Source organism: Bufo bufo, chromosome 4 (genome assembly GCF_905171765.1).
Source record: "Bufo bufo chromosome 4, aBufBuf1.1, whole genome shotgun sequence".
NCBI lineage: Eukaryota > Metazoa > Chordata > Amphibia > Anura > Bufonidae > Bufo > Bufo bufo.
In genome coordinates this window covers 424,869,801-424,897,659 of record NC_053392.1, presented here as the reverse complement: position 1 = coordinate 424,897,659, position 27,859 = coordinate 424,869,801, and the positions used below count along the sequence as shown (strand labels likewise).

The 27,859-nt window shown below is 47.7% G+C and overlaps 1 protein-coding gene and 1 long non-coding RNA gene across 2 annotated transcripts in view; one reads left to right on the top strand and one right to left on the bottom strand.

Moving 5' to 3' along the window:
• Positions 1–27,859, bottom strand: part of LOC120998607 (saccharopine dehydrogenase-like oxidoreductase) — a 152,144-nt gene that overhangs the window by 13,961 nt on the left and 110,324 nt on the right. Inside the window, exons 10-11 of the mRNA XM_040429324.1 lie at positions 25,555–25,666; positions 18,875–18,956 (exon numbers count right to left, since the gene is read on the bottom strand). Of these exons, the coding sequence (XP_040285258.1) occupies positions 18,875–18,956; positions 25,555–25,666 (194 nt within the window). The remainder of the gene's footprint in view (positions 1–18,874; positions 18,957–25,554; positions 25,667–27,859) is intronic.
• Positions 1,111–27,474, top strand: LOC120998611. The gene is made up of 4 exons (XR_005778444.1): positions 1,111–1,121; positions 14,039–14,053; positions 22,058–22,062; positions 27,353–27,474. It is a non-coding gene; the product is annotated as an uncharacterized LOC120998611 (long non-coding RNA).

Sequence of the window (27,859 nt, the reverse complement as noted above, 5' to 3'; positions counted from 1 at the left end):
GGACCAGGCTTGTGGGGAGATTTTCCACCTTTCTCCCCAGCCCAGGCCCTGCCTCTCCTTAGGGAGATGGTAAGGGCCTGGGCCATGCGCTCAGGCAAGGCCCAGGATCCTGCTTCCCGGGGTAGGCCGGCAGGGAGTAGGGGAGGTGAACTACCGGCCTCTGCTCCATCTTCCGCTCCGGGGGTCAGAAGATCAAGCAGGGGTCATGTGGAAGTGTCCCCTGTGGCCCCCAGGGGCGAAGCCGTGAACATCGCCGGCAAGTCCAGGAGGGTGGACGATAACCCTCCTAAAGGTATGCGGGGTGCTCCTGGAGGTGGGTCGGGTTTGGTGGAGGCCGACTGGGGTACTATGAGGCCCAGGAAGTCGGTGGTCCAGTATAGCTCCCGTATTGCAGCCCACCTCCGGGAGTACGAAGAGGCTGGTAAGGCCTTAAACAAACTCCAGCATGATATAAAGGAGATAAGGCAAAAAGCTAACAAGGCCTCTAAGGCGAAAAGGCCTGAAATAGCGGCAAAAATAAGGACCCTGAAGGTCGACATAAGGGAGATGGAGGATAAGAGGGCTGACATACTGAGAAATAGTGGCCCCTTTGAGGAAAAATTGAGGAATGAAAAGAGATTCGCAGAGATGAACCTGAAAAAGGTTTCTTCAGATGAGGATGAGACCATAGTGAGCCTGGGGGGACAGTCTGCGGGGCCAGCGGATTCTGGGATCCGGCCCGAGCAGGTCCGTCTCCCCCCCACTAGCTCAGATGAGGAAGAGAACGGCGAAAGCAGTGGGGTAGGGGGACAGTTGATGGAACAGATACGTTTCCTAGAGTCCCCCCGGGCTCATGTAGACGGGCTTGTTTTCGGGGATGAATTGTTGGAGGATGAACCTGCAAAAAAGAAAAAGAGACAGAAACAAAAAGAAGCAAAGAAGAAACAAAAAGAGGCAAGCAAAGAAGTGAACTGGGTGTATGTGTCCTATCCACTGCCCTCTGGACCGGCTGCAAAGTCGGCTCAGGGGGCTAACCCCACCATCCCCCCTAGCCTGGTTTCTACAGTGGAACCAGAGCGTGGGAGTGGGGAGAATAGAGAGCATGTAGTTAAAAGTAATTTAATCTGTGTGAAAAAGATGGCGTCGGACGCCGACCCTGTTTGCAGTAGCAGGGGCGGCAAGGTGGGAGCGGCTGAAAAGCTGGACAAGCTGGTGCCGAAAGCGAGAGGAGGGGGGGGGGCGTGGCTGCATTGGGTGTGGCCTCCACCGGAATGCTGGATAAGTGTTTGGTGGGGGTGCGGCGGTGTGACGATTTTGTCGCCACTCCTCCTGCCTTGGATGGTGGTGTGGTCTTTGCTTCCTCTGCCCCCGTTGGACCCCGTGCGCCTGTGTCTCCCGCCGCCCCCTCCGCCTGTGTTAGTGCATCGGCGGTGGAGGGGGGCGGGGCCAGGGTGGGGGGGACATCTGCGGTCGCGCCTCTGGATGTACCTGGAGGCGTGTCTGTGGGCGGGGGGGGGGGGGCGGGATTCATGCGTCCGTCACCATGTGCGGGGTGGCAAGTGCCGGGGGTCCTGCGGCTTCCTTCTCTGCCCCTGCCTCTTCTGCTGCTCATGCGCTCTTTGCTCCTTCCCCTGCTGCTGTCATTTTGCCGGCGGCGGGGGGGAGCGGGGCCTTGGCGGTAGGGGAGTCTGCAGGCATGCCCCTGGGAGAGCCTGGGGGCGTGTCCATGGGCGGGGATGGGAGGGGCGGGGCTCCTGCAGCCGTGGCTGCTACTTTGTGCAGGGCTGGCATGGCTGGGAGCAGTAGTGCCATAGGGCACCTGCTCCAGCCAAGTGAGGACATTAAGGCAAAAAAGGTTGCAAAGACTGTACACAGGGTGTACAGGGCGGTGGACGCCTCCGCGTCTTCTCTGTCCTCCGCAGAAGAGGGGAGGATGGGGAGGATAGTGGCAGAGGTTGCGGTCCACCATGAAAACACCTATGAAGCCGAGGATGTGGTGGTAGGGACCACGGAGGCGGATGTGCATAAAAAGAAAAATGTTAGTATCATTGCCCCAGCTGGCCCAGCTGTGTATTTGAGGGCAGGGGAAAGTTCAGGGATTGTTCCGGGTCCTGTTGGGGGGGTGGATGCAGGGGTTAGTCCTGCTGCTGGAAAAGTGGCGGGCCCCCCCTGTGTGGCCCCCTTGGGGGGATCCGGAGCGACATTTGTGACTGGTAGGGGGGGGGGGGAGCCGGTTCTGCTGCCCCTCCTGCGTCCGTGGCGCCTGGCAGAAGTTATGCCAGTGTGGCTGCGGCTGTAGGGGGGGAGGGGCTGACTTCCTTGGCTTCCTCGCTCTCAGGGTCTGATAATGGTGACTTGCAGCGGCGACTGCTGGAGGCCCTCAAAAAGGGGGAGAGCTCCTTTTCCATAGAGGGGAAGAAGGTGGAATGTTCATTCTGGTTCAACAGACATGGCGTTCGGACCTTCCGAGAACAGAACGGGGGCGAGACCACCTGGTCTTCACCCACAACCGGCCCTGGAGCCAGACGGAATGTGGTCTGTCTCAAGTGGAGTAGCGATGAAGCTTGCCCTACTAGAAAGAGGGTAGTGGAGCTCCTGCTTGGGATGGGTTTCAAGGCAACCGACATCTTTGCCTTGATCCATCCTTTTGGCTCCAAGGAGTTTGACATCAGCTTTGTCCGGCCGGAGGGGCTTGAGCTCTTCTGGTCCGGATATGAGCTGGTGAAGAACATGCCGGACTGGCGTGGTTTCATTGCAAAAGCGATAACCCGCCAGAGTGAGGTCAAGAGAGTGACCGTGCTGACCCGTAACGAGTCGCTCTCTTGTATTGACATCATGACCTGGCTGGGAAGGTACGGAGAGGTCCAGGGAATACCAGCTAAAAACCTGGACGAGTTTGGCATTTGGTCGGGTGCCAGGACGTTTAATATCAAGCTTAAGCGTCTGGGTAGTACAGTTTCCCACATTCCATCATCTGCCTTTATCGGCCGAGACACACTTTAGCGCCAGCTGCCAAGTGCAGAAGTGCGCATTGTGTGGGGGGACAGGTCATCTTGCTGCATCTTGTGAGGAGATTAGATGCAACCTGTGTGGGGAGCTCGGGCACCCCTTCAGTCGCTGTCCTCTCTCTGAGGCCAATGCGGCCCGAGCTCATGCAGGAGCGGGCCGGGAGGTCCCTTCGGCTGAGGCGGATACTGGCAAAGGCAGTGGAGTTAAGGGGTCAGTGAGGAACCGGAACAACCCGTCCCGGCAGAGAGAGAAGCGTCAGGCGGAGAGGGAGGGGGAGGAACCCCGTCCTGGGGTGATGCCCGCTCCTTCCCAAACGACTGCCCCTCCTGAATCCGAGACCCTAGGGGGCAGCGAGCTGGAGGAGGAGATTGAGAGACTAGATCGGGCTGAAGAGACTCTGTCCTCGCACTACGAAAGTTCTGCAGAGGGTAGTGGGGCAGAGTCCCAAAGTAGACGGAAACGGCGTACTAAAAAAAGGTCTAGCCCGACCAAAGTTGCCAGGGAAGGTGTAACCGGCTCCCCTCTGGAGCTCTCCAACCGGTACCTCATCTTGGATGAGACCTCTGCCTCCTCTGCTGAGGAGGAGGTTGAAGGTGAGGGGCCGGGGGCGAAGGAGGGAGGGCCTTCAGGGGGCCCCGCGCCCCCCTCTGGTGGGGATGCAAGGTCCTCAGGAGGGGTGGCAAAACCGGGCCCTGAGACTGAGAAAGCCAGGAGTGGTGCGCAAAGGGAGGTGGTGGTGGCAGAGATGGATACCACTATCTCCATCAAGAGAGGTCGTGCTGCTCTAGAAGGCAGCTGTCACGGCGGGCGTGCACTCAGTATGACAAATAACGAACCAACCAGGCTCTGGGCGAGAGACAGGGAAGGGTCACCTCCTAGCTAATCCCTGACCTCTTTCTCTGCACTGCTCAGCCCATCTACAGATCTTGAAGGTAGATCTGAGATGTCCCCGTGCCTGGGCTGACAAAACCCTGAATTCCCTGAGATGGTGAAGTGGGAAATAGGAGCAGCCTGCTCGCACAGAACCTGGATGGGAAAGATGACACAAAACAACCAACTAGAAACAACACTTATCTTCCTGAGCTGGAGCAGACAGCCAACCTTCCTTCCTAGCTTCCAAGATCACAATAATGAATATAATCCGCTCAGGGCACTGGGCAGAGGAGCTATTTAAACTAATGACTCCACCCAGTGCACCTGATGAGGGGCGGATCCAGCACGACTCCCAAACAAACATTAAACTCGTGCTGCAATCCTGGCCGACCTCCGCACATCGTCAGAGTGGGGCATGACAGTACCCCCCCCTCTACGGGTGACCTCCGGACACCCTGGACCAACCTTATCCGGATGGGACCTATGAAAGGCCCTCACCAGACGGCTGGCGTTGACATCTGACGCCGGAACCCACATCCTCTCCTCAGGACCGTATCCACTCCAGTGAACCAGGTACTGGAGGGAACCCCGCAGATCTCTCGAGTCGAGAATCCTGGAGATCTCGAACTCCAAGTTTCCCTCGACCAGAACAGGAGGAGGAGGCAATGGCGATGGTACCACCGGTTTAACATATTTTTTTAGTAAAGACTTGTGGAAGACATCGTGGATCCTCCAAGTCTGCGGCAGATCAAGTCGAAATGCCACAGGATTGATCACAGCAGAAATCTTATATGGACCAACAAATCTTGGACCCAGTTTCCAAGATGGCATTCTCAACTTGATATTCCTAGTGGACAACCACACCAAATCACCCACACACAGGTCCGGACCAGTCACACGTCTCCTGTCAGCCATTCGTTTATACCTCTCACCCATCCTCTCCAAATTCCCTTGAATCCCCCGCCAGATAGAGGATAAGGCAGAAGAGAATCTCTCCTCCTCTGGCATCCCGGAGGAACCAGACCCAGAAAAGGTACCAAACTGAGGATGGAAACCGTATGCGCCAAAAAATGGCGACTTACCCGTGGACTCCTGCCTACGGTTATTCAATGCAAATTCTGCTAAGGGCAAGAATGAGGACCAGTCCTCCTGATTCTCAGCCACAAAGCACCTCAAGTAGGTCTCCAGGTTTTGATTGGTACGCTACGTCTGACCATTCGACTGTGGATGAAAAGCCGACGAGAAAGAAAGTTGAATGCCAAGTCGAGAGCAGAACGCCCTCCAAAACCTGGAGACAAACTGCGTGCCCCTATCAGAGACAATATCCGAAGGAATACCGTGCAATTTAACAATATTATCCACCAAAATCTGCGCAAGAGTCTTAGCGTTAGGCAGACTTGTTAGTGGTATAAAGTGAGCCATTTTACTGAAACGATCGACTACCACCAAAATCACTGTTCTCCCGGAGGAACTCGGTAGGTCCGTAATAAAGTCCATGGACAAATGTGTCCAAGGACGAGATGGAATAGACAATGGAAGAAGTGAACCAGGCGGTCGAGTATGAGCAACCTTAGACCGAGCGCAGGTTTCACAAGCTGCCACGTAATTCTCAATACTCTTACGCAAACCTGGCCACCAGAACCTCCGGGACACCAGATCACAGGTGGACTTACCACCAGGATGTCCAGCGAGAACAGTATCGTGATGTTCCTTAAACACCTTGTATCGTAGGCCCTCAGGAACAAACAACCTCCCTGGGGGACACGAACCAGGAGCCCCTTCCTGAGCTCCCAACACCTCCATCTCCAATTCAGGGTACAGAGCGGAGACCACCACTCCATCCGCCAAAATCGGCGCTGGATCTTCTGAATCACCTCCCCCAGGGAAGCTGCGAGACAAGGCATCAGCCTTGACGTTCTTGACCCCTGGGCGAAAGGTAACCACGAAATTGAACCTGGTAAAAAAAAGTGACCATCTGGCCTGCCTAGGGTTCAGACGCTTGGCAGATTGCAGGTAAGCCAAATTCTTATGGTCAGTATACACTGTAACGGGGTGAGACGCCCCCTCCAACCAGTGGCGCAATTCCTCAAAGGCCAACTTGATAGCCAACAACTCTCTATCTCCAACATCATAATTCCTCTCGGCAACCGAGAGCTTCTTGGAGAAGAAGGCACACGGGACCCACTTGCCAGGAGATGAACCCTGTGACAGCACCACCCCAACCCCCACCTCTGATGCATCAACCTCCACTACGAATGGTTGAGACACATCCGGCTGCACCAGAATGGGAGCGGACGCAAAACGCTCCTTAACAGCCGAAAAGGCCTGCAACGCCTCATCCGACCAGACAGAGACATCGGCGCCCTTCTTGGTCATATCAGTAAGAGGTTTTACTAGGGTAGAATAATTCGAAATAAATTTCCTATAATAATTTGTAAACCCCAAGAACCGCATCAAAGCTTTCTGATTCTCTGGTCGGTCCCACTCCAGAACCGCCCGGACCTTTTCGGGGTCCATACGAAAACCGGAATCAGAAAGCATGTATCCCAAGAACGGAAGCTCTTGCACCGCAAACAAACATTTCTCCAATTTGGCATACAACTTATTCTCCCGAAGGATCGTCAAAACCTGTCTCACATGATCCTGATGGGTCTTCAGATCAGGAGAATAAATTAAAATGTCATCCAAGTAAACTACTACGAACCTCCCCACCAAGTGATGAAAAATGTCATTGACGAATCGCTGAAATACTGCTGGCGCGTTCGTCAACCCAAAAGGCATCACCAGGTTTTCAAAATGACCCTCGTGCGTATTGAAGGCCGTTTTCCACTCATCCCCCTTCTTGATCCTGATCAGATTGTAGGCTCCTCTCAAATCCAACTTGGAGAACACCTTGGCTCCAACAATCTGATCAAAAAGATCAGAGATCAAGGGCAGGGGATATGGATCCCGGACTGTAATACGGTTCAACTCCCGAAAATCCAAACACGGTCTCAGTGATCCATCTTTTTTCTTCACAAAGAACAAACCTACTGCCACCTGAAACTTAGATGGTCTAATATCACCCTTTGCCAGACTCTCGGCGACATACTTTTGCATGACCTCTCTTTCGGGTTGAGAGAGGTTGTAAAGCCGAGACTTTGGCAACTTGGCGCCAGGAAGAGATTAACTGGCCAATCATAGTCCCGATGAGGGGGCAATTCCTGAGCCCCACCCTCCGAAAAAACATCCGCAAAATCCGAGAGATACGGAGGTAAAGCCGTAATGGACACTTCAGAAATAGATGTGACAAGACAATTGTCCGAACAAAACTCGCTCCAACCAATGATTTGTTTCGCTTGCCAGTCTATAATTGGGTTATGTCTAATCAACCATGGCAACCCCAAAACTATAGGAGCTGGCAAATCCTTCATGACAAAACAAGAAATAATTTCAGCATGTGAATCACCCACCCTTAAATGAATACCATGAACAATGTGAGTGAGACTCTTTTGAGAAAGAGGGGAAGAATCAATTGCAAAAACACAAATCTCGTTCTCTAACGTGCAAGTACTTAGTCCCAGGCCTTGAAGAAAAAGAAAGTCAATTAGGTTTACCCCAGCACCACAATCAAGGAATACATCAACAAACACATTTTTTGACTCTAGCGCCACCATAGCTGAAAGGAGAAAACGGGAACTGCAGGGAGCTTGCATACCTGTCTGCTCCACCACACCATTCATACTACCAAGTGTGAGGGAGTTTTTTTTTTCTTTTTTCCTTTTCTCTTCCACCTGTAATTTAACATGAGGACAAGAAAAAATAAAATGACCCCTCTTTCCACAAAAGTAACATAGTTTGTGCAATTTCCTAAAGTCTCTACTATCAGAATGGCAAGAAATCTGACCCAATTGCATGGGTTCCTCCGCTACTCCAGAGTTATAAACAATATCACCCTGGGCAGAAGAAGAAACAAAACCACACGCAGGAGGGATCCCCTGCACGGAGGGACCCTTACCCCTCTCTCGGATACGTCTATCCAACCGTATAGCCAAAGACATTGCATTCTCTAAAGTATCCGGATACTCATGAAAAGCCAGGGCATCCTTCAACCTTTCAGATAACCCCTGACAAAACTGACTACGTAACGCGGGGTCGTTCCACCCCGACTCAGTAGCCCACCTCCTAAACTCTGTACAGTAACCCTCTGCAGTATGTTCACCCTGCAGTAAGTTACGCAATTTCGATTCTGCCATCGAGACCCGATCTGGGTCATCGTAAATCAATCCCAGGGCTTGGAAAAATTCCTCCACTGACCGGAGAGCCAGAGAACCGGGCGGCAGAGAAAAAGCCCAGGATTGAGCGTCCCCTTTAAGCAGAGACATGATGATACCAACCCTCTGATCCTCATTACCTGACGAAAATGGACGCAGTCGAAAGTACAATTTGCATGACTCTTTAAAGCGGAAAAAATCATCTGTACTCCCTGTAAATCTGTCGGGAAGAGCGACTTTAGGCTCCCCACCAATTTGACCTGTACCTGATGCCAGAAACCTCTGACACTGTGTGACCGTACCACGCAGATCTGCAACCTCTAGGGATAAACCCTGCATGCGGTCAACCAGTGCATCAATTGACGCCATCACAAAAGCGCTGAGTGATGGCAGTCACAGTATGGCGGATGATAATGTCACGGCGGGCGTGCACTCAGTATGACAGATAACGAACCAACCAGGCTCTGGGCGAGAGACAGGGAAGGGTCACCTCCTAGCTAATCCCTGACCTCTTTCTCTGCACTGCTCAGCCCATCTACAGATCTTGAAGGTAGATCTGAGATGTCCCCGTGCCTGGGCTGACAAAACCCTGAATTCCCTGAGATGGTGAAGTGGGAAATAGGAGCAGCCTGCTCGCACAGAACCTGGATGGGAAAGATGACACAAAACAACCAACTAGAAACAACACTTATCTTCCTGAGCTGGAGCAGACAGCCAACCTTCCTTCCTAGCTTCCATGATCACAATAATGAATATAATCCGCTCAGGGCACTGGGCAGAGGAGCTATTTAAACTAATGACTCCACCCAGTGCACCTGATGAGGGGCGGATCCAGCACGACTCCCAAACAAACACTAAACTCCTGCTGCAATCCTGGCCGACCTCCGCACATCGTCAGAGTGGGGCATGACAGCAGCCCCGGGAGGGGGGAGAAGGATGGGAAGAAGGCCGTCTAATTTAACTACTCTTTATGGCGGTACCCGCTCTGCTGACTCGGGCGACCATTAATGTCGCCAGCATTAAGTCGGATGCGGCTCGTTTCACAGCGTTCGATTTTCTCAGCCGTGTTGAAGCTGACATTTTGTTTTTGCAAGAGACCAGGCTGCCAGATTTGGCAGCGATTTATAAAGCCAAGAGGGAATGGAGACCAGGGCCCTCCTACTGGTCTCTTGCGGCTGAGCCGTATAGCGGAGTGGCGGTCCTTTTTACCGCACCGGTAGAATGCCGACGAGTAATTGAATTAGAAATGGGGAGGTGTTTGATTTTGGATGTCCTCATGAAGGGACAGGAACTGCGCCTGATTAATATCTACGGGCCCCAGTCCAGGTGGGACAGGAAATGTCTCTTTATGAGGATTAAGCCTTTCCTTTTTAGAAGCCGGCAGGTGGTTTTTGGTGGGGACTTTAATACTGTCACAAGGCCCCAAGACAGGGGAGGCACCAGAAACCGGCTGACTTATGATAGTATTTTTTTGAATAGAGTAGCTAGTGAGGCTCGTCTGGAGGATGTCCACATTAGGCATACCCCAGGCCACGGGGGTTTCACTTTCTATAGAGGTAGTCAGATCAGGTCTAGAATAGATAGGTTTTATTTGAAGGAGGAGGCTACCTTTTCGCCCTTAAGGGTTGTGGAGGTGGAATTCTCCGATCACTGTTTGATTATGTTTTCTCTGAATATTTCAGAATCCCCCCAAATGGGAAGAGGTTATTGGAAGCTCAATTCGGGTGCTTTGGAGGAAGCAGATGTGAGACAATCCTTTGAGGACTTCCTTCAGAGTCAGGTACCTTTACTGGATCTCTGTGATACTAAGTCAGAGTGGTGGGAGATATTCAAAGATCGGGCTGCAAAGTTCTTCCGCCGGCTCTCGAGCCTCAGGTCCCTGGACAGCTACCGCCTGTATCAGGGTCTGAGGAGGAAACTCGAGCATCTGGTCTCGACTGGTGGTAGCCGCGAGGATATCTCCAGGGTGAAATCTTTGCTCAAGAGGTGCCAGTATGATAGGCACACATCTTTAGTTTTTGAGAGGGACTTCGGGAGGTACCGCTCGCCCGACTCCTACAGAAATTGTAAGATGTCAGTGAAGAGTAAGTTAATAACAGGACTGGTCGATAGTACGGGGTCTCTGAACAGGTCCAGATCAGGGATCCTGGAAGTCGTTAGATCCTTTTACTCGTGCCTCTTGGGGAGGAGGGATCTGGATCGGGACAGGATGTCGGCTTTCCTGGCTGGGGTCACCCCTGAGTCAGGAGCTCACCTCTCTTTTGACGGTTTGGTAGAAGAGATCAGGAAGGAGGAAGTTATCCTGGCAGTGGAAGGGTTAGCTCTGAAGAAGTCACCAGGCCCGGATGGCTTAACATCCGAGTTTTATAAGGCCTTGTACTCGCGCATCTTCCTATCACGCTCCAGTGCAGGAAGTAAGGTAAGCACATTGTCTTTGTACCGTGGATCCAGCAGGGTGGCAACCCAGTAGTCCACACACGTTAAAATGTGGGCAACTCTGCTGTCGTTGCGCAGGCACTGCAGCATGTAGTCGCTGATGTGTGCTAGGCTGCCCAGAGGTAAGGACAAGCTGTCCTCTGTGGAAGGCGTATCGTCATTGTCCTGCGTTTCCCCCCAGCCACGCACCAGTGATGGGCCCGAGCTGCGTTGGGTGCCACCCCGCTGTGAACATCCTCCTCCACCTCCTCCTCATCCTCGTCCTCCAGTAGTGGGCCCTGTCTGGCCACATTTGTACCTGGCCTCTGCTGTTGCAAAAAACCTCCCTCTGAGTCACTTCGAAGAGATTGGCCTGAAAGTGCTAAAAATGACCCCTCTTCCTCCTCCTGGGCCACCTCCTCTTCCATCATCGCCCTAAGTGTTTTCTCAAGGAGACATAGAAGTGGTATTGTAACGCTGATAACGGCGTCATCGCCACTGGCCATGTTGGTGGAGTACTCGAAACAGCGCAACAGGGCACACAGGTCTCGCATGGAGGCCCAGTCATTGGTGGTGAAGTGGTGCTGTTCCGCAGTGCAACTGACCCGTGCGTGCTGCAGCTGAAACTCCACTATGGCCTGCTGCTGCTCGCACAGTCTGTCCAGCATGTGCAAGGTGGAGTTCCACCTGGTGGGCACGTCGCATATGAGGCGGTGAGCGGGAAGGCCGAAGTTACGCTGTAGCGCAGACAGGCGAGCAGCGGCAGGATGTGAACGTCGGAAGCGTGAACAGACGGCCCGCACTTTATGCAGCAGCTCTGACATGTCGGGGTAGTTGTGAATGAACTTCTGCACCACCAAATTCAGCACATGCGCCAGGCAAGGGATGTGCGTCAAACCGGCTAGTCCCAGAGCTGCAACGAGATTTAGCCTATTATCGCACACCACCAGGTCGGGCTTGAGGCTCACCAGCAGCAACCACTCGTCGGTCTGTTGTTCTATACCCCGCCACAACTCCTGTGCAGTGTGGGGCCTGTCCCCCAAACATATGAGTTTCAGAATGGCCTGCTGACGTTTACCCCGGGCTGTGCTGAAGTTGGTGGTGAAGGTGTGTGGCTGACTGGATGAGCAGGTGGAAGAAGAGGAGGAGGAAGCTGAGTAGGAGGAGGAGGAGACAGGAGGCAAAGAATGTTGCCCTGCGATCCTTGGCGGCGGAAGGACGTGTGCCAAACAGCTCTCCACCTGGGGCCCAGCCGCCACTACATTTACCCAGTGTGCAGTTAGGGAGATATAGCGTCCCTGGCCGTGCTTACTGGTCCACGTATCTGTGGTTAGGTGGACCTTGCCACAGATGGCGTTGCGCAGTGCACACTTGATTTTATCGGATACTTGGTTGTGCAGGGAAGGCACTCTTGGAGAAGTAGTGCCGGCTGGGAACAACATACTGTGGGACAGCAAGCGACATGAGCTGTCTGTGTCCACCAGCCTAAATGACAGCATTTCATAGGCCAGTAGTTTAGAAATGCTGGCATTCAGGGCCAGGGATCGAGGGTGGCTAGGTGGGAATTTACGCTTTCTCTCAAATGTTTGTGAGATGGAGAGCTGAACGCTGCCGTGTGACATGGTTGAGATGCTTGGTGACGCAGGTGGTGGTGTTGGTGGTACATCCCATGTTTGCTGGGCGGCAGGTGCCAACGTTCCTCCAGAGGCGGAGGAAGAGGCCGAGGCGGCAGCAGCAGAAGAGGCCGAGGCGGCAGCAGCAGAAGAGGTAGCAGGGGGAGCCTGAGTGACTTCCTTGTTTCTAAGGTGTTTACTCCACTGCAGTTCATGCTTTGCATGCAGGTGCCTGGTCATGCAGGTTGTGCTAAGGTTCAGAACGTTAATGCCTCGCTTCAGGCTCTGATGGCACAGCGTGCAAACCACTCGGGTCTTGTCGTCAGCACATTGTTTGAAGAAGTGCCATGCCAGGGAACTCCTTGAAGCTGCCTTTGGGGTGCTCGGTCCCAGATGGTGGCGGTCAGTAGCAGGCGGAGTCTCTTGGCGGCGGGTGTTCTGCTTTTCCCCACTGCTCCCTCTTTTGCTACGCTGTTGGCTCGGTCTCACCACTGAGTGCTCGTTGAATATGTCGATGGAGGGGGTTGTATGTAAACCTGAGGTGTGATTCTGAATGAGGAAAAAGGGAGAGGTAACCCACAGCTGGTGATGTATATGATGGATATATGCTGATAATTGCTGAAGACTGTTTTACATGTAAACAGGGTATGGTGCATGAGTTGCATAATAATACAGTATGGATATATAGGTGACTGGGAATTGATGCAGACTGTTAATATAAGAGTTATTAGTACGGTGCCGGCGCTCCAGGAATGTGGAGCTGAAGAGAAACCACCATGATTGTGTCCTGCTCTTGAGGGGTTTGGGTGGGGGGTGGGATTGTAGGGTTACTTGTTGATGGGTGGGTACGGGTTAATGTTTAAATTGCATATTCCATTTGATTCTATGCATAGATTTATGCCAGGTCTTTTGCAGTCATATGGTGTGTATTGTATATACTATATATTATTGATATTGTATATGCCCATTATTTGTAAACAATGTCTTATTGATGCTTGAGAAAGACAAAAAAATGATAATAAAAACTTATCTGATTAAAAAAAGAGGTATGAATTATGAATTTTAATCTTGGATCACTAACAGAACGGACAGCACGAGTAGGGTGGTAGATGGAGATGAGGGAGGAGATGTATGGAGGTGTAGCACTGTGGAGTGGGTGAGGGTGAGAAGTTTGAACTGTATTCTGTGATGGATGGGCAACCATTGAAGTGACTGGCACTGGCTAGTAGCATCAGTATAGTGGGTGGATTGATATATCAGCCTGGCTGCAGCATTTAGTACAGACTGAAGGGGGAGAGTTTAGTGGGAGGGAGACCAATTATTAATTAGTTGCAGTAGTCAGGACGAGAATGAATCAGAGTTTTGGCCATTTCCATTGTAAGAAAAGGGCGGATTCTGGAGATATTCTTAAGTTGCAGACAACAAGAGCGAGCAAGTGATTGGATATGGGAAACAAAGGAAAGATCCGAGTCAAACATGACTCCAAGACAGCGGACATTCAGGACTGCTCAGGAGTCATGATAGTGCCGGAGACCAAAGTTGAAATATCAAGTTTAGGTAGGTTAGTAGATGGGGGAAAGACAAGAAGTTCAGTTTTTGAGAGATTAGGTTTTAGATACAGAGAGGACATAATGTTAGAGACAGCTGCCAGACAATTACTGGTGTTTTGGAGTAAAGCAGGGGTGATGTCAGGGGATGAAGTACATAGTTGGTTGTCGTCAGCATAGAGATAATACTGAAAGCCAAATCTACTGATAATCTGTCCAATGGGAGCTGTGTAGAGAGAGAAGAGTAGAAGACCTAGGACTTAACCCTGAGGATCCCCAACATTAAGAGGAAGAGGAGAAGAAGTAGAGCCAGCGAATGATACACTAAGGGAGTGGCCAGAGAGATAAGATGCAAAGGCATTTTGTGGAGGTCCGGTGATGAACCGGGCTCTCCTTAGGGCTGCAAGGCGGAGGCTTCTGCCCAGCAGTGAGCCCGGTGACATCACCGGCACTGTTGGGAGGGCATTAGCGCTGCCCTAGCCCGTAAAGCAGCGCCAAAACCCGCCCATCAGAGCTGGTGACATCACCGAACACACTGCTGGGCGGGAAGCTTCCGCCCGACAGTTTGTTAAAGTAAATAAAAGAGCCCTTGCCCTGCGCGATCCTGCGCAGGGCAAGGGAGAGCATCGGAGCATAAACTGCTCTGATGCTCAAGTCGGGGGGGGGGCTGCCTGGGTGAAAATGTGGGTATGTCCGGGTTCAGCTCTGAACCTGGACAACGCATTTAAGGCCAATTGAGTGGAACATGGTGAGAAGGAGTTTGTGGTAAAACGCTGCAGAGAGATCCAGAAGAATCAGTAATGAATAGTTGCCATTTCTTTTAGGGCAGGTTCTGTACAGTGGAAAGGGTGAAAGTCAGATTGTAAGGGGTCAAGAAGAGAGTTAGCAGAGAGATAGCTTATTAAGCGAGAGTAAATGAGACGTTCCAGCAGTTAAGAGATGAAGGGCAGGTTAGAAACACGTCGGTAGTTAGCAGCACAGGTCGGGTCAAAAGATATTTTTTTTTTGTAGTGGGGTTATAACAGAATGTTTGAAAGAGGACAGAAAGATACCAGAAGAGAGAGAGAGGTTGAATATTGTAGTAAGGTTAGTGATGATAGCTGGGGAGAGGGACTGAAGAAGGTGTGAGGGAATAGGATCACTACTGCAGGTGATGGGTCAAGAAGAAGAGAAAAGCCTGGAAAATTCTTCATCTGTTATAGGGTCAAAAGAGGAGAGAGAGCATGTGGAAGTGCGGGAAGGAAGAGGACTAAAATTGGTTGGGGACTGGGAGATAATTTCCTTGTGGATATTGCCAATCCTATCTCTGAAATATATGGCCATGTCATCAGAGCAGAGGTCAGTGACGGGTTCTTGAACTTTAGGACTTAAAAGGGAGTGAAAAGTGTTTTGGGTTATTTGAGAGTGAGGAGAACCCCTTAAGGACACAGCCTTATTTCACCTTACGGACCAGGCCATTTTTTGCAAATCTGACCAGTGTCACTTTAAGTGGTGATAACTTTAAAACGCTTTGATATATCCAGGCCATTCTGAGATTGTTTTTTCGTCACATATTGTACTTCATGACACTGGTAAAATGAAGTAAAAAAAATTGGAAACATTTGCAAATTTCAAAGTTTCAGTTTCTCTACTTCTGTAATACATAGTAATACCCCCAAAAATTGTGATGACTTTACATTCCCCATATGTCTACTTCATGTTTGAATTATTTTGGGAATGATATTTTATTTTTTGGGGATGTTACAAGGCTTAGAAGTTTAGAAGCAAATCTTGAAATTTTTCAGAAATTTACAAAAACCCAATTTTTAGGGACCACTACAGCTCTGAAGTCCCTTTGCGAGGCTTACATAATAGAAACCACCCACAAATGACCTATAAACTACACGCCTCAAGGTATTCAAAATTGATTTTACAAACTTCGTTAACCCTTTAGGTGTTGCACAAGAGTTATTGGCAAATGGGGATGAAATTTGAGAATTTCATTTTTTTGCCTATTTTTCCACTAACAAAGCAAGGGTTAACAGCCAAACAAGACTGTATCTTTATTGCCCTGACTCTGCCGTTGACAGAAACACCCCATATGTGGCCGTAAACTACTGTACGGCCACACAGCGGGGCGTAGAGTGAAAGGTGCGCAGTTTGGTTTTTAGAAGGCAGATTTTGCTGGACTGGTTTATTTACACCATGTCCCATTTGAAGCCCCCCTGATGCACCCCTAGAGTAGAAAGTGGCCCCATCTAAGAAACTACACCCCTTAAGGTATTTAAAACTGATTTTACAAACTTTGTTAACCCTTTAGGTGTTGCACAAGATTTAATGGAAAATAGAGATACAATTAAAAAATTTCACTTTTTTGGCAGATTTTCCATTTTAATATTTTTTTTCCAGTTACAAAGCAAGGGTTAACAGCCAAACAAAACTCATTATTTATGGCCCTGATTCTGTAGTTTACAGAAACACCCCATATGTGGTCTTAAACTGCTGTACGGGCACACGGCAGGGCGCAGAAGGAAAGGAATGCCATACGGTTTTTGGAAGGCAGATTTTGCTGGACTGTTTTTTTTGACACCATGTCCCATTTGAAGCCCCCCTGATGCACCCCTAGAGTAGAAACGCCAAAAAAGTGACCCCATTTTAGAAACTACAGGATAGGGTGGCAGTTTTGTTGGTACTAGTTTAGGGTACATATAATTTTTGGTTGCTCTATATTACACTTTTTGTGCGGCAAGGTAACAAGAAATAGCTTTTTTGGCACCGTTTTTTTTTGTTGTTGTTATTTACAACATTCATCTGACAGGTTAGATCATGTGGTAATTTTATAGAGTAGGTTGTCACGGACAAGGCGATACCTAATATGTATACAATTTTTTTTATTTATGTAAGTTTTACACAATGATATCATTTTTAAAACAAAAAAAAAGTTTTAGTGTCTCCATAGTCTAAGAGCCATAGTTTTTTTTCAGTTTTTGGGCGATTATCTTAAGTAGGGTCTAATTTTTTGCGGGATGAGATGACGGTTTGATTGGCACTATTTTGGGGTGCATATGACTTTTTGATCGCTTGCTATTACACTTTTTGTGACATAAGATGACAAAAAATGGCTTTTTTTACACCGTTTTTATTTTTATTTTTTTACGGTGGTCACCTGAGGGGTTAGGTCATGTGATATTTTTATAGAGCCGGTCGATACGGACGCGGCAATACCTAATATGTATACTTTTTTTTTATTTATGTAAGTTTTACACAATGATTTCATTTTTGAAACAAAAAAAATTATGTTTTAGTGTTTCCATAGTCTAAGAGCCATAGTTTTTTCAGTTTTTGGGCGATTATCTTGGGTAGGGTATGATTTTTGCGGGATGAAATGACGGTTTAATTGTTACAATTTTGGCGTACATGCGACTTTTTTGATCACTTTTATTACCTTTTTTGGGAAGTAAGGTGGGCAAAATTTCTATTTCATCATAGTTTTTTTTTTTTTATGGCGTTCACCGTTCAGGTAAAGTAACATGACCGTTTTATAGATCAGGTCGTTACGGACGCGGCGATACCAAACATGTGTAGGGAATTTTATTTTTTTCATTTTTAATCAGTGATAAATGTATTTTTTGGGCTGTCTGGGGGCTCTCTCCCTCTCCATCGGGGGGCTGCAAAGGCACAGCAGCCCCCCGATGGGAGAGGGAGGGAGCTCCCTGAGCTGTTAACCTTTTCCATACAGCGGTCCGTATGGACCGCGGTATGGAAAGGGTTAAACGGCTGACATCGCATGACAGATGTCAGCCGTTTATACCAGGGTGTCAGCAATGTGCTGACACCCTGGTATACCCACTGGCCACCAACGATTTTTCAAGGGGAGGCGGGCGGGGGATCGCGATCCCGCCTGCCGCACCGCCGGGGGGGTGAAACATATATATTTTAGGAATACTAAAGTTTCTGATCCCCGCAGGTCAGAAAATGCAGAAAGCGCAGCAAACCACAGGTCTGAATTGACCTGCGTTTTTTTTGCGATCGCTGACATGGGGGGTCACGGGACCACCCCGGCGCATTTAGCCGAGGTGCCTGCTCAATGATTTGAGCAGGCACCTTGTTCCGATCACAGCCGGCCGGGCGGCAGTGATCGGAACAACACATGACGTACCGGTACGTCATGTGTCCTTAAGGACTCGGCAAACATGCCGTAACGGCACGTCATGTGTCCTTAAGGGGTTAAAGAGGTGAAGTACTTCTGTTTGGCAAAGTTAAGGGATAAATATATAATGGAGAAAGTCTGCTGATATTCAGGATTTTCTCCATAAGGGTTTTGCACATTTGGAGCACCGCTGGAGAAAACATTTTTCAGGTGTGTTCTAGGGTTGCCGTGTTCTAGGGTTGCCGTGTTCTGTGTCGGGAGGGTCGGACTGATATTGGAGCTTCTTCATCTAGGGTGGTTTTGAAGGAAGAGAATTGGGTAAGAGCTAACTGTAGGGTGTCAATGAGTTGTTGGCAGTTAATGGTGTGTAGGTTTCTATAAGTGTGAAAAGTAGGATTGTCAAGAGAAGAATGAGAGGTCTTAATGGTAAATGAAGGAAGATTGTGGTCAGAAAGTGGGAAGGATGAGTTACTAAAGTTTGAGACTGAGCAGTGACGGAAGAAGACTAGATCAAGTGTATTGCCCTGTTTGTGCGTGGCAGTGGAAGTAAGTTGTGATAGGCCAAGAGAGGAGGTTATAGAAAGAAAGTGAGACGCTGATGGGGAATGGGGAGATAGGATCATCAATGGGGATATTAAAATCACCCATAATAAGTGTTGGTGATTCAGAAGACAGGTTGGAAGTGAGGAAGCCAATAATACATATAAAATAAAAAACTATTACATAAATTAACAGAAAGCACCCGAACACCTTATAACAGCCCTCACCACTTTCTGAGAAGGCAGGATATATTTATATTAATTTATGTCCGTTTTCTGCCTTAAATGAAGCTGACTGAACTCTACTTTTCCATTTGGGCTCACGGATTGCTGAAGGATTTGGCTAATTTTTGACAAGGTCTGCACCTTGCCATAAACTAAGCACATTTTGCGGCAGTGAACGGAATCCTCCAGTAGCACAGGGGCGTACCACCTGTCGGTGTTGATAAATCTCCCCTATATGCTAGTATGAAATAAACTACACATCTGTATTCAACTGCTGCAGGATTGCACATACCTTTCTGGAAGAGATTCTGGCTCCTTTAAAAGAGTCAGCCCAACTTGAACCATAGTAATTGGAGTAGTCACATACGCAACCTCTGTAAAACATATTGTGGAACAAATACTATTAAAATTATTAATTTTAAGAAAAATGAACACTTATCTGCTGATAGCTTACATAATTTTAGTGATATCAATGTCTGGAACAACTTTTGAGCAGAAGCTAAGGGCTGTACTAGACAAGTAGATTTCGTACCGATGACGTCTCATGATGGAATAGCTAGCGACTCGTTAGTGTTCCAAAGTGCTCAGGTTACACAGAGTAGTAATCGGTAAATGGACCATTATAAACTTTCTACACTACACCACACCTACACTCTGATCTTCTAACGAGTGGGTGACGATCAGCAAGAATTAAGCGATTTTCCGATCGCTGGAAACTATCACACAGTGCGAAGATTGCTCATTTGCGAATTATATTATGATCTTTAGTTTGAGCCGCGCAACGTCTAATACAGGCTTAATCTAATCTGAGGACAATCTGCTCCACTTGTAAAGATAACATTACACTACAGATTACAACAGTTAAAGAGGTTGTCTCATTTCAGCAAATAGCATTTATTATGTAGAGAAAGTTAATACAAGGCACTTACTAATGTATTGTAATTGTCCATATTGCTTCCTTTGCTGGCTGGATTCATTTTTGCATCACATTATACACTGCTCGTTTCCATGGTTACGACCACTCTGCAGTCCATCAGTGGTGGTCATGCTTGTACACTATAAGAAAAAGATCCAGCCTATTTGGTGCCTGGGACTGTGGGAGTGCACCTAGGCTAGTGCTTTTTCCTATAGTGTGCAAGCAAGATCACCACTGAAATGAGCAGTGTATAATGTGATGGAAAAATGAATCCACCCAGCAAAGGATGCAATATGGACAGTCACAATACATTAGTAAGAGCCTTGTATTACCTTCCTCTACATAATAAATGCTATTTGCTAAAGTGAGACACCCCCTTTAACTTTCTTTACATGATAAATGCCATTTGCTGAAGTGACACAACACCTTTAACCACCTCAGCCCCCAGTGCTTAAACACCCTGAAAGACCAGGCCACTTTTTACACTTCTGACCTACACTACTTTCACCGTTTATTGCTCGGTCATGCAATTTACCACCCAAATGAATTTTACCTCCTTTTCTTCTCACTAATAGAGCTTTCATTTGGTGGTATTTCATTGCTGCTGACATTTTTACTTTTTTTGTTATTAATCGAAATTTAACGATTTTTTTGCAAAAAAATGACATTTTTCACTTTCAGTTGTAAATTTTGCAAAAAAAAACGACATCCATATAGAAATTTTGCTCTAAATTTATAGTTCTACATGTCTTTGATAAAAAAAAAATGTTTGGGTAAAAAAAAAATGGTTTGGGTAAAAGTTATAGCGTTTACAAACTATGGTACAAAAATGTGAATTTCCGCTTTTTGAAGCAGCTCTGACTTTCTGAGCACCTGTCATGTTTCCTGAGGTTCTACAATGCCCAGACAGTACAAACACCCCACAAATGACCCCATTTCTGAAAGTACACACCCTAAGGTATTCGCTGATGGGCATAGTGAGTTCATAGAACTTTTTATTTTTTGTCACAAGTTAGCGGAAAATGATGATTTTTTTTTTTTTTTTTTTTTTCCTTACAAAGTCTCATATTCCACTAACTTGTGACAAAAAATAAAAAGTTCTATGAACTCACTATGCCCATCAGCGAATACCTTGGGGTCTCTTCTTTCCAAAATGGGGTCACTTGTGGGGTAGTTATACTGCCCTGGCATTCTAGGGGCCCAAATGTGTGGTAAGGAGTTTGAAATCAAATTCTGTAAAAAATGACCTGTGAAATCCGAAAGGTGCTCTTTGGAATATGGGCCCCTTTGCCCACCTAGGCTGCAAAAAAGTGTCACACATCTGGTATCTCCGTACTCAGGAGAAGGTGGGGAATGTGTTTTGGGGTGTCATTTTATATATACCCATGCTGGGTGAGAGAAATATCTTGGCAAAAGACAACTTTTCCCATTTTTTTATACAAAGTTGTCATTTGACCAAGATATTTATCTCACCCAGCATGGGTATATGTAAAAAGACACCCCAAAACACATTCCTCAACTTCTCCTGAGTACGGGGATACCAGATGTGTGACACTTTTTTGCAGCCTAGGTGGGCAAAGGGGCCCATATTCCAAAGAGCACCTTTCGGATTTCACTCCTCATTTTTTCCTGAATTTGATTTCAAACTCCTTACCACACATTTGGGCCCCTAGAATACCAGGGCAGTATAACTACCCCACAAGTGACCCCATTTTGGAAAGAAGACACCCAAGGTATTCCGTGAGGGGCATGGCGAGTTCCTAGAATTTTTTATTTTTTGTCACAAGTTAGTGGAAAATGATGATTTTTTTTTTTTTTTTTTTTTTTCATACAAAGTCTCATATTCCACAAACTTGTGACAAAAAATAAAAACTTCCATGAACTCACTATGCCCATCAGCGAATACCTTGGGGTCTCTTCTTTCCAAAATGGGGTCACTTGTGGGGTAGTTATACTGCCCTGGCATTCTAGGGGCCCAAATGTGTGGTAAGTAGGTAAATGACCTGTGAAATCCGAAAGGTGCTCTTTGGAATGTGGGCCCCTTTGCCCACCTAGGCTGCAAAAAAGTGTCACACATCTGGTATCTCTGTATTCAGGAGAAGTTGAGGAATGTGTTTTGGGGTGTCTTTTTACATATACCCATGCTGGGTGAGATAAATATCTTGGTCAAATGCCAACTTTGTATAAAAAAATGGGAAAAGTTGTCTTTTGCCAAGATATTTCTCTCACCCAGCATGGGTATATGTAAAATGACACCCCAAAACACATTCCCCAACTTCTCCCGATTACGGAGATACCAGATGTGTGACACTTTTTTGCAGCCGAGGTGGGCAAAGGGGCCCATATTCAAAAGAGCACCTTTCGGATTTCACAGGTCATTTTTTACAGAATTTGATTTCAAACTCCTTACCACACATTTGGGCCCCTAGAATGCCAGGGCAGTATAACTACCCCACAAGTGACCCCATTTTGGAAAGAAGAGACCCCAAGGTATTCGCTGATGGGCAAAGTGAGTTCATGGAAGTTTTTATTTTTTGTCACAAGTTAGTGGAATATGAGACTTTGTATGAAAAAAAAAAAAAAAAAAAAAAATAAGCATTTTCCACTAACTTGTGACAAAAAATAAAAAATTCTAGGAACTCGCCATGCCCCTCACGGAATACCTTGGGGTGTCTTCTTTCCAAAATGGGGTCACTTGTGGGGTAGTTATACTGCCCTGGCATTTTCCAGGGGCCCTAATGTGTGGTAAGTAGGTAAATGACCTGTGAAATCCTAAAGGTGCTCTTTGGAATATGGGCCCCTTTGCCCACCTAGGCTGCAAAAAAGTGTCACACATGTGGTATCGCCGTATTCAGGAGAAGTTGGGGAATGTGTTTTGGGGTGTCATTTTACATATGCCCATGCTGGGTGAGAGAAATATCTTGGCAAAAGACAACTTTTCCCATTTTTTTTATACAAAGTTGGCATTTGACCAAGATATTTCTCTCACCCAGCATGGGTATATGTAAAATGACACCCCAAAACACATTCCCCAACTTCTCCTGAGTACGGCGATACCAGATGTGTGACACTTTTGTGCAGCCTAGATGCGCAAAGGTGCCCAAATTCCTTTTAGGAGGGCATTTTTAGACATTTGGATACCAGACTTCTTCTCACGCTTTGGGGCCCCTAGAATGCCAGGGCAGTATAAATACCCCACATGTGACCCCATTTTGGAAAGAAGACACCCCAAGGTATTCAATGAGGGGCATGGCGAGTTCATAGAAATTTTTTTTTTTTGGCACAAGTTAGCGGAAATTGATATTATTAATTTTTTTCTCACAAAGTCTCCCGTTCCGCTAACTTGGGACAAAAATTTCAATCTTTCATGGACTCAATATGCCCCTCACGGAATACCTGGGGGTGTCTTCTTTCCGAAATGGGGTCACATGTGGGGTATTTATACTGCCCTGGCATTCTAGGGGCCCTAAAGCGTGAGAAGAAGTCTGGAATATAAATGTCTAAAAAATTTTACGCATTTGGATTCCGTGAGGGGTATGGTGAGTTCATGTGAGATTTTATTTTTTGACACAAGTTAGTGGAATATGAGACTTTGTAAGAAAAAAAAAAAAAAATTCCGCTAACTTGGGCCAAAAAAATATCTGAATGGAGCCTTACAGAGGGGTGATCAATGACAGGGGGGGGTGATCAATGACAGGGGGGTGATCAATGACAGGGGGGTGATCAATGACAGGGGGGTGATCAATGACAGGGGGGTGATCAGGGAGTCTATATGGGGTGATAACCACAGTCATTGATCACGCCCGTGTAAGGCTTCATTCAGACGTCCGGATGCGTTTTGCGGATCCGATCCATCTATCAGTGCATCCGTAAAAATCATGCGGACATCTGAATGGAGCTTTACAGGGGGGTAATCAATGACAGGGGGGTGATCAATGACAGGGGGGTGATCAGGGAGTCTATATGGGGTGATCACCACAGTCATTGATCATGCCCCTGTAAGGCTTCATTCAGACGTCCGGATGCGTTTTGCGGATCCGATCCATCTATCAGTGCATCTGTAAAAATCATGCGGACATCTGAATGGAGCTTTACAGGGGGGTAATCAATGACAGGGGGGTGATCAATGACAGGGGGGTGATCAGGGAGTCTATATGGGGTGATCACCACAGTCATTGATCATGCCCCTGTAAGGCTTCATTCAGACGTCCGGATGCGTTTTGCGGATCGGATCCATCTATCAGTGCATCCGTAAAAATCATGCGGACATCTGAATGGAGCTTTACAGGGGGGTAATCAATGACAGGGGGGTGATCAATGACAGGGGGGTGATCAGGGAGTCTATATGGGGTGATCACCACAGTCATTGATCATGCCCCTGTAAGGCTTCATTCAGACGTCCGGATGCGTTTTGCGGATCCGATCCATCTATCAGTGCATCTGTAAAAATCATGCGGACATCTGAATGGAGCTTTACAGGGGGGTAATCAATGACAGGGGGGTGATCAATGACAGGGGGGTGATCAGGGAGTCTATATGGGGTGATCACCACAGTCATTGATCATGCCCCTGTAAGGCTTCATTCAGACGTCCGGATGCGTTTTGCGGATCGGATCCATCTATCAGTGCATCCGTAAAAATCATGCGGACATCTGAATGGAGCTTTACAGGGGGGTAATCAATGACAGGGGGGTAATCAATGACAGGGGGGTGATCACCACAGTCATTGATCATGCCCCTGTAAGGCTTCATTCAGACGACCGGATGCGTTTTGCGGATCCGATCCATGTATCAGTGCATCCGTAAAAATCATGCGGACATCTGAATGGAGCTTTACAGGGGGGTGATCAGGGAGTCTATATGGGGTGATCACCACAGTCATTGATCATGCCCCTGTAAGGCTTCATTCAGACGTCCGGATGCGTTTTGCGGATCCGATCCATCTATCAGTGCATCCGTAAAAATCATGCGGACATCTGAATGGAGCTTTACAGGGGGGTAATCAATGACAGGGGGGTGATCAGGGAGTCTATATGGGGTGATCACCACAGTCATTGATCATGCCCCTGTAAGGCTTCATTCAGACGTCCGGATGCGTTTTGCGGATCCGATCCATCTATCAGTGCATCCGTAAAAATCATGCGGACATCTGAATGGAGCTTTACAGGGGGGTAATCAATGACAGGGGGGTGATCACCACAGTCATTGATCATGCCCCTGTAAGGCTTCATTCAGACGACCGGATGCGTTTTGCGGATCCGATCCATGTATCAGTGCATCCGTAAAAATCATGCGGACATCTGAATGGAGCTTTACAGGGGGGTAATCAATGACAGGGGGGTGATCAATGACAGGGGGGTGATCAGGGAGTCTATATGGGGTGATCACCACAGTCATTGATCACGCCCATGTAAGGCTTCATTCAGACGTCCGGATGCGTTTTGCGGATCCGATCCATCTATCAGTGGATCCGTAAAAATCATGCGGACGTCTGAATGGAGCTTTACAGGGGGTTGATCAATGACAGGGGGGTAATCAATGACAGGGGGGTGATCAGGGAGTCTATATGGGGTGATCAGGGGTGATTAGGGGTGATCAGGGGCTAATAAGGGGTTAATAAGTGACGGGGGGGTGGTGTAGTGTAGTGTAGTGGTGCTTGGTGCTACTTTACTGAGCTACCTGTGTCCTCTGGTGGTCGATCCAAACAAAGGGGACCACCAGAGGACCAGGTAGCAGGTATATTAGACGCTGTTATCAAAACAGCGTCTAATATACCTGTTAGGGGTTAAAAAAAACACATCTCCAGCCTGCCAGCGAACGATCGCCGCTGGCAGGCTGGAGATCAACTCTCTTACCTTCCGTTCCTGTGAGCGCGCGCGCCTGTGTGCGCGCGTTCACAGGAAATCTCGCGTCTCGCGAGATGACGCGTATATGCGTGACTGTGCGCAGCGCTGCCACCTCCGGAACGCGATCCTGCGTTAGGCGGTCCGGAGGTGGTTAAAGTGCCTCCAAACTAGAAGTTCAGTTTAGCAAAGAAAAAAAACAGAAAACCTTACCTGGTCCTGAAACCTGTGTGCAGATTTTCACATTAGGTTTTCCCTGCTGAGGGTCTTGGCCCTGACTGTAACCTTCCCCGAAGAATGTCATTGAGAAAGAAGAATTATCCATCTGTCAATACATTTAGTAATAGATATTTTCAGCCATCTTTTCATATTTATAGTATCTTAAATTACAGTTCTAGTTATTTCTTGAAAATGACTCCTCAGTTGTACCAAACACTGATATTAACCTCTTCAGGACAGGACATTTTTCCATTGTTGCATTTTCGTTTTTTTATTCCCTGCCTTCCCAAGAGCCATAACTTTTTATTTTTCTGTTCACAGAGCCATATGAGGGCTTCTTTTTTGTGGGACAAGTTGCACTTTCTAACATCACCATTTAATATTGCATACAATGTAGTGGGAGGCTGAAAAAAAAAATCCAAATGGGGTGGGATTGGAAAAAAAACAAAACAATTCCACCACAGTTTTATGGGTTTTGTTTTTACTGCGTTCCCTGTGCGGTAAAACCGACTTGTGCCCTTTATTCTCTTCGGCAGTAGAATGAAGGGCACATTTAGGCCTCTTTCACATGGGCGTCACGTGTGAGGGCCGGATACGATGCGGGTGCGTCGCGGGAAAATTGTGCAAGTAGGTACGCAATTGCAGTCAGTTTTGACTGCGATTGCGTTCCGATGTTTAGTTTTTATCGCGTGGGTGCACTGCGTTTTGCACGCGTGTGATAAAAAACTGACTGTGGTACCCAGACCCGAACCCCTTCACTTAAGTTCAGGTTTGGGTTAGGGTTAGGTATTCTGTAGATTTTAATATTTTCCCTTATAACATGGTCATAAGGGAAAATAATAGCATTCTTAATACAGAATGCTTAGTAAACTCACCTCATCCAATTGATCACGCAGCTGGCATCCTCTTCTTGCTTCTTCTTTCAGAACCTTCAAAAGGACCTTTGATGATGTAATTTTGCTCACCACGTGATGAGCGCGGTGATGTCAGCACAAGTCCTGCTGAATGAAGATAGAAATCTTCTATCTTCATTCAGCAGGACCTGCGCTGACGTCACAGCGCTCACCACGTGGTGAGTGCGATTACGTCACCAAAGGTCCTTTTGCAGGTCCTGAAAGAAGCAAGAAGAGGATGCTGGCTGCGCGAACAATTGGAACAGGTAAGTTAAATTTATTTATTTATTTTTAACACCTCAATCTACAGTTTACTAAGCAGTCTGTATTAAGAATGCTATTATTTTCCCTTATAACCAGGGGTTGCTTTCATCCCTATCATCTCCTAGCAACCATGCGTGAAAATTACACCGCATCCGCACTTGCTTGCGGATGCTTGCGATTTTCATGCATCCAAATTCATTTCTATGGGGCCTGCGTTGCGTGAAAAACGCAGAATATAGAGCATGCTGCGATTTTCAAGCAACGCACAAGTGATGCGTGAAAAACACAGCTCATCTGAACAGCCCCATTGAAGTGAATGGGTCCGAATTCAGTGCGGGTGCAATGCGTTCACCTCACGCATTTCACCTGCGTGGAATTCTTGCCAGTGTGAAAGGGGCCTTACGCTTTCTTGTGTTTTATTACTGAGGGTTCATTTTTTGTACTGCGATCTTTAGTCCTGTATGATACCATTTTGGAGTGTGTATGCTGGATCACTTATTATAAAAATTTTTGGGGGGAAGTGAAGCGGTGAACAAATGGCAAATCAGTCATTTAGAATTTCTTTTTTCCATGACAGCGTTCACCATATGGAATAACTGGATTTTTGTACTCACCGTAAAATCCTTTTCTCGTAGGATGCATTGGGGGACACAGCACCATGGGTATATGCCCAGCTGCCACTAGGAGGCTGCCACTAGAAGTAAAACGTGTTGACTCCTCCTATCTGGGCTATACCCACTGCAGATGCAGGAGCAAACCAGTAGGTAGAAAATCAGTAGGAGCACAAGAAAAACTGCAAGCCAACAAGTCTTAAACCAGAAAGGACCAACAGAAAGACTTAGGCAAAAGGGTGGGATCTTACGGTGAGTACAAAAATCCTGTTTTCTCTTGAATGCATTGGGGGGAGACAGCACCATGGGACGTCCTAAAGCAATCCACAAGGGAGGGCAGCAATAAAACAGCCATGCAACGCAACTAACTCACGGCTCCTTGCAGAACCCTGCGACCCAAACTGGCATCAGCAGAAGCCAAGGAGTGGATGTGATAAAATTTGGAAAACGTTATGAACAGAGGCCCAGGTGGCGGCCTTGCAGACCTGGGAAGCTGAGGCCTGATGTCTAACCGCCCAAGAAGACACGACC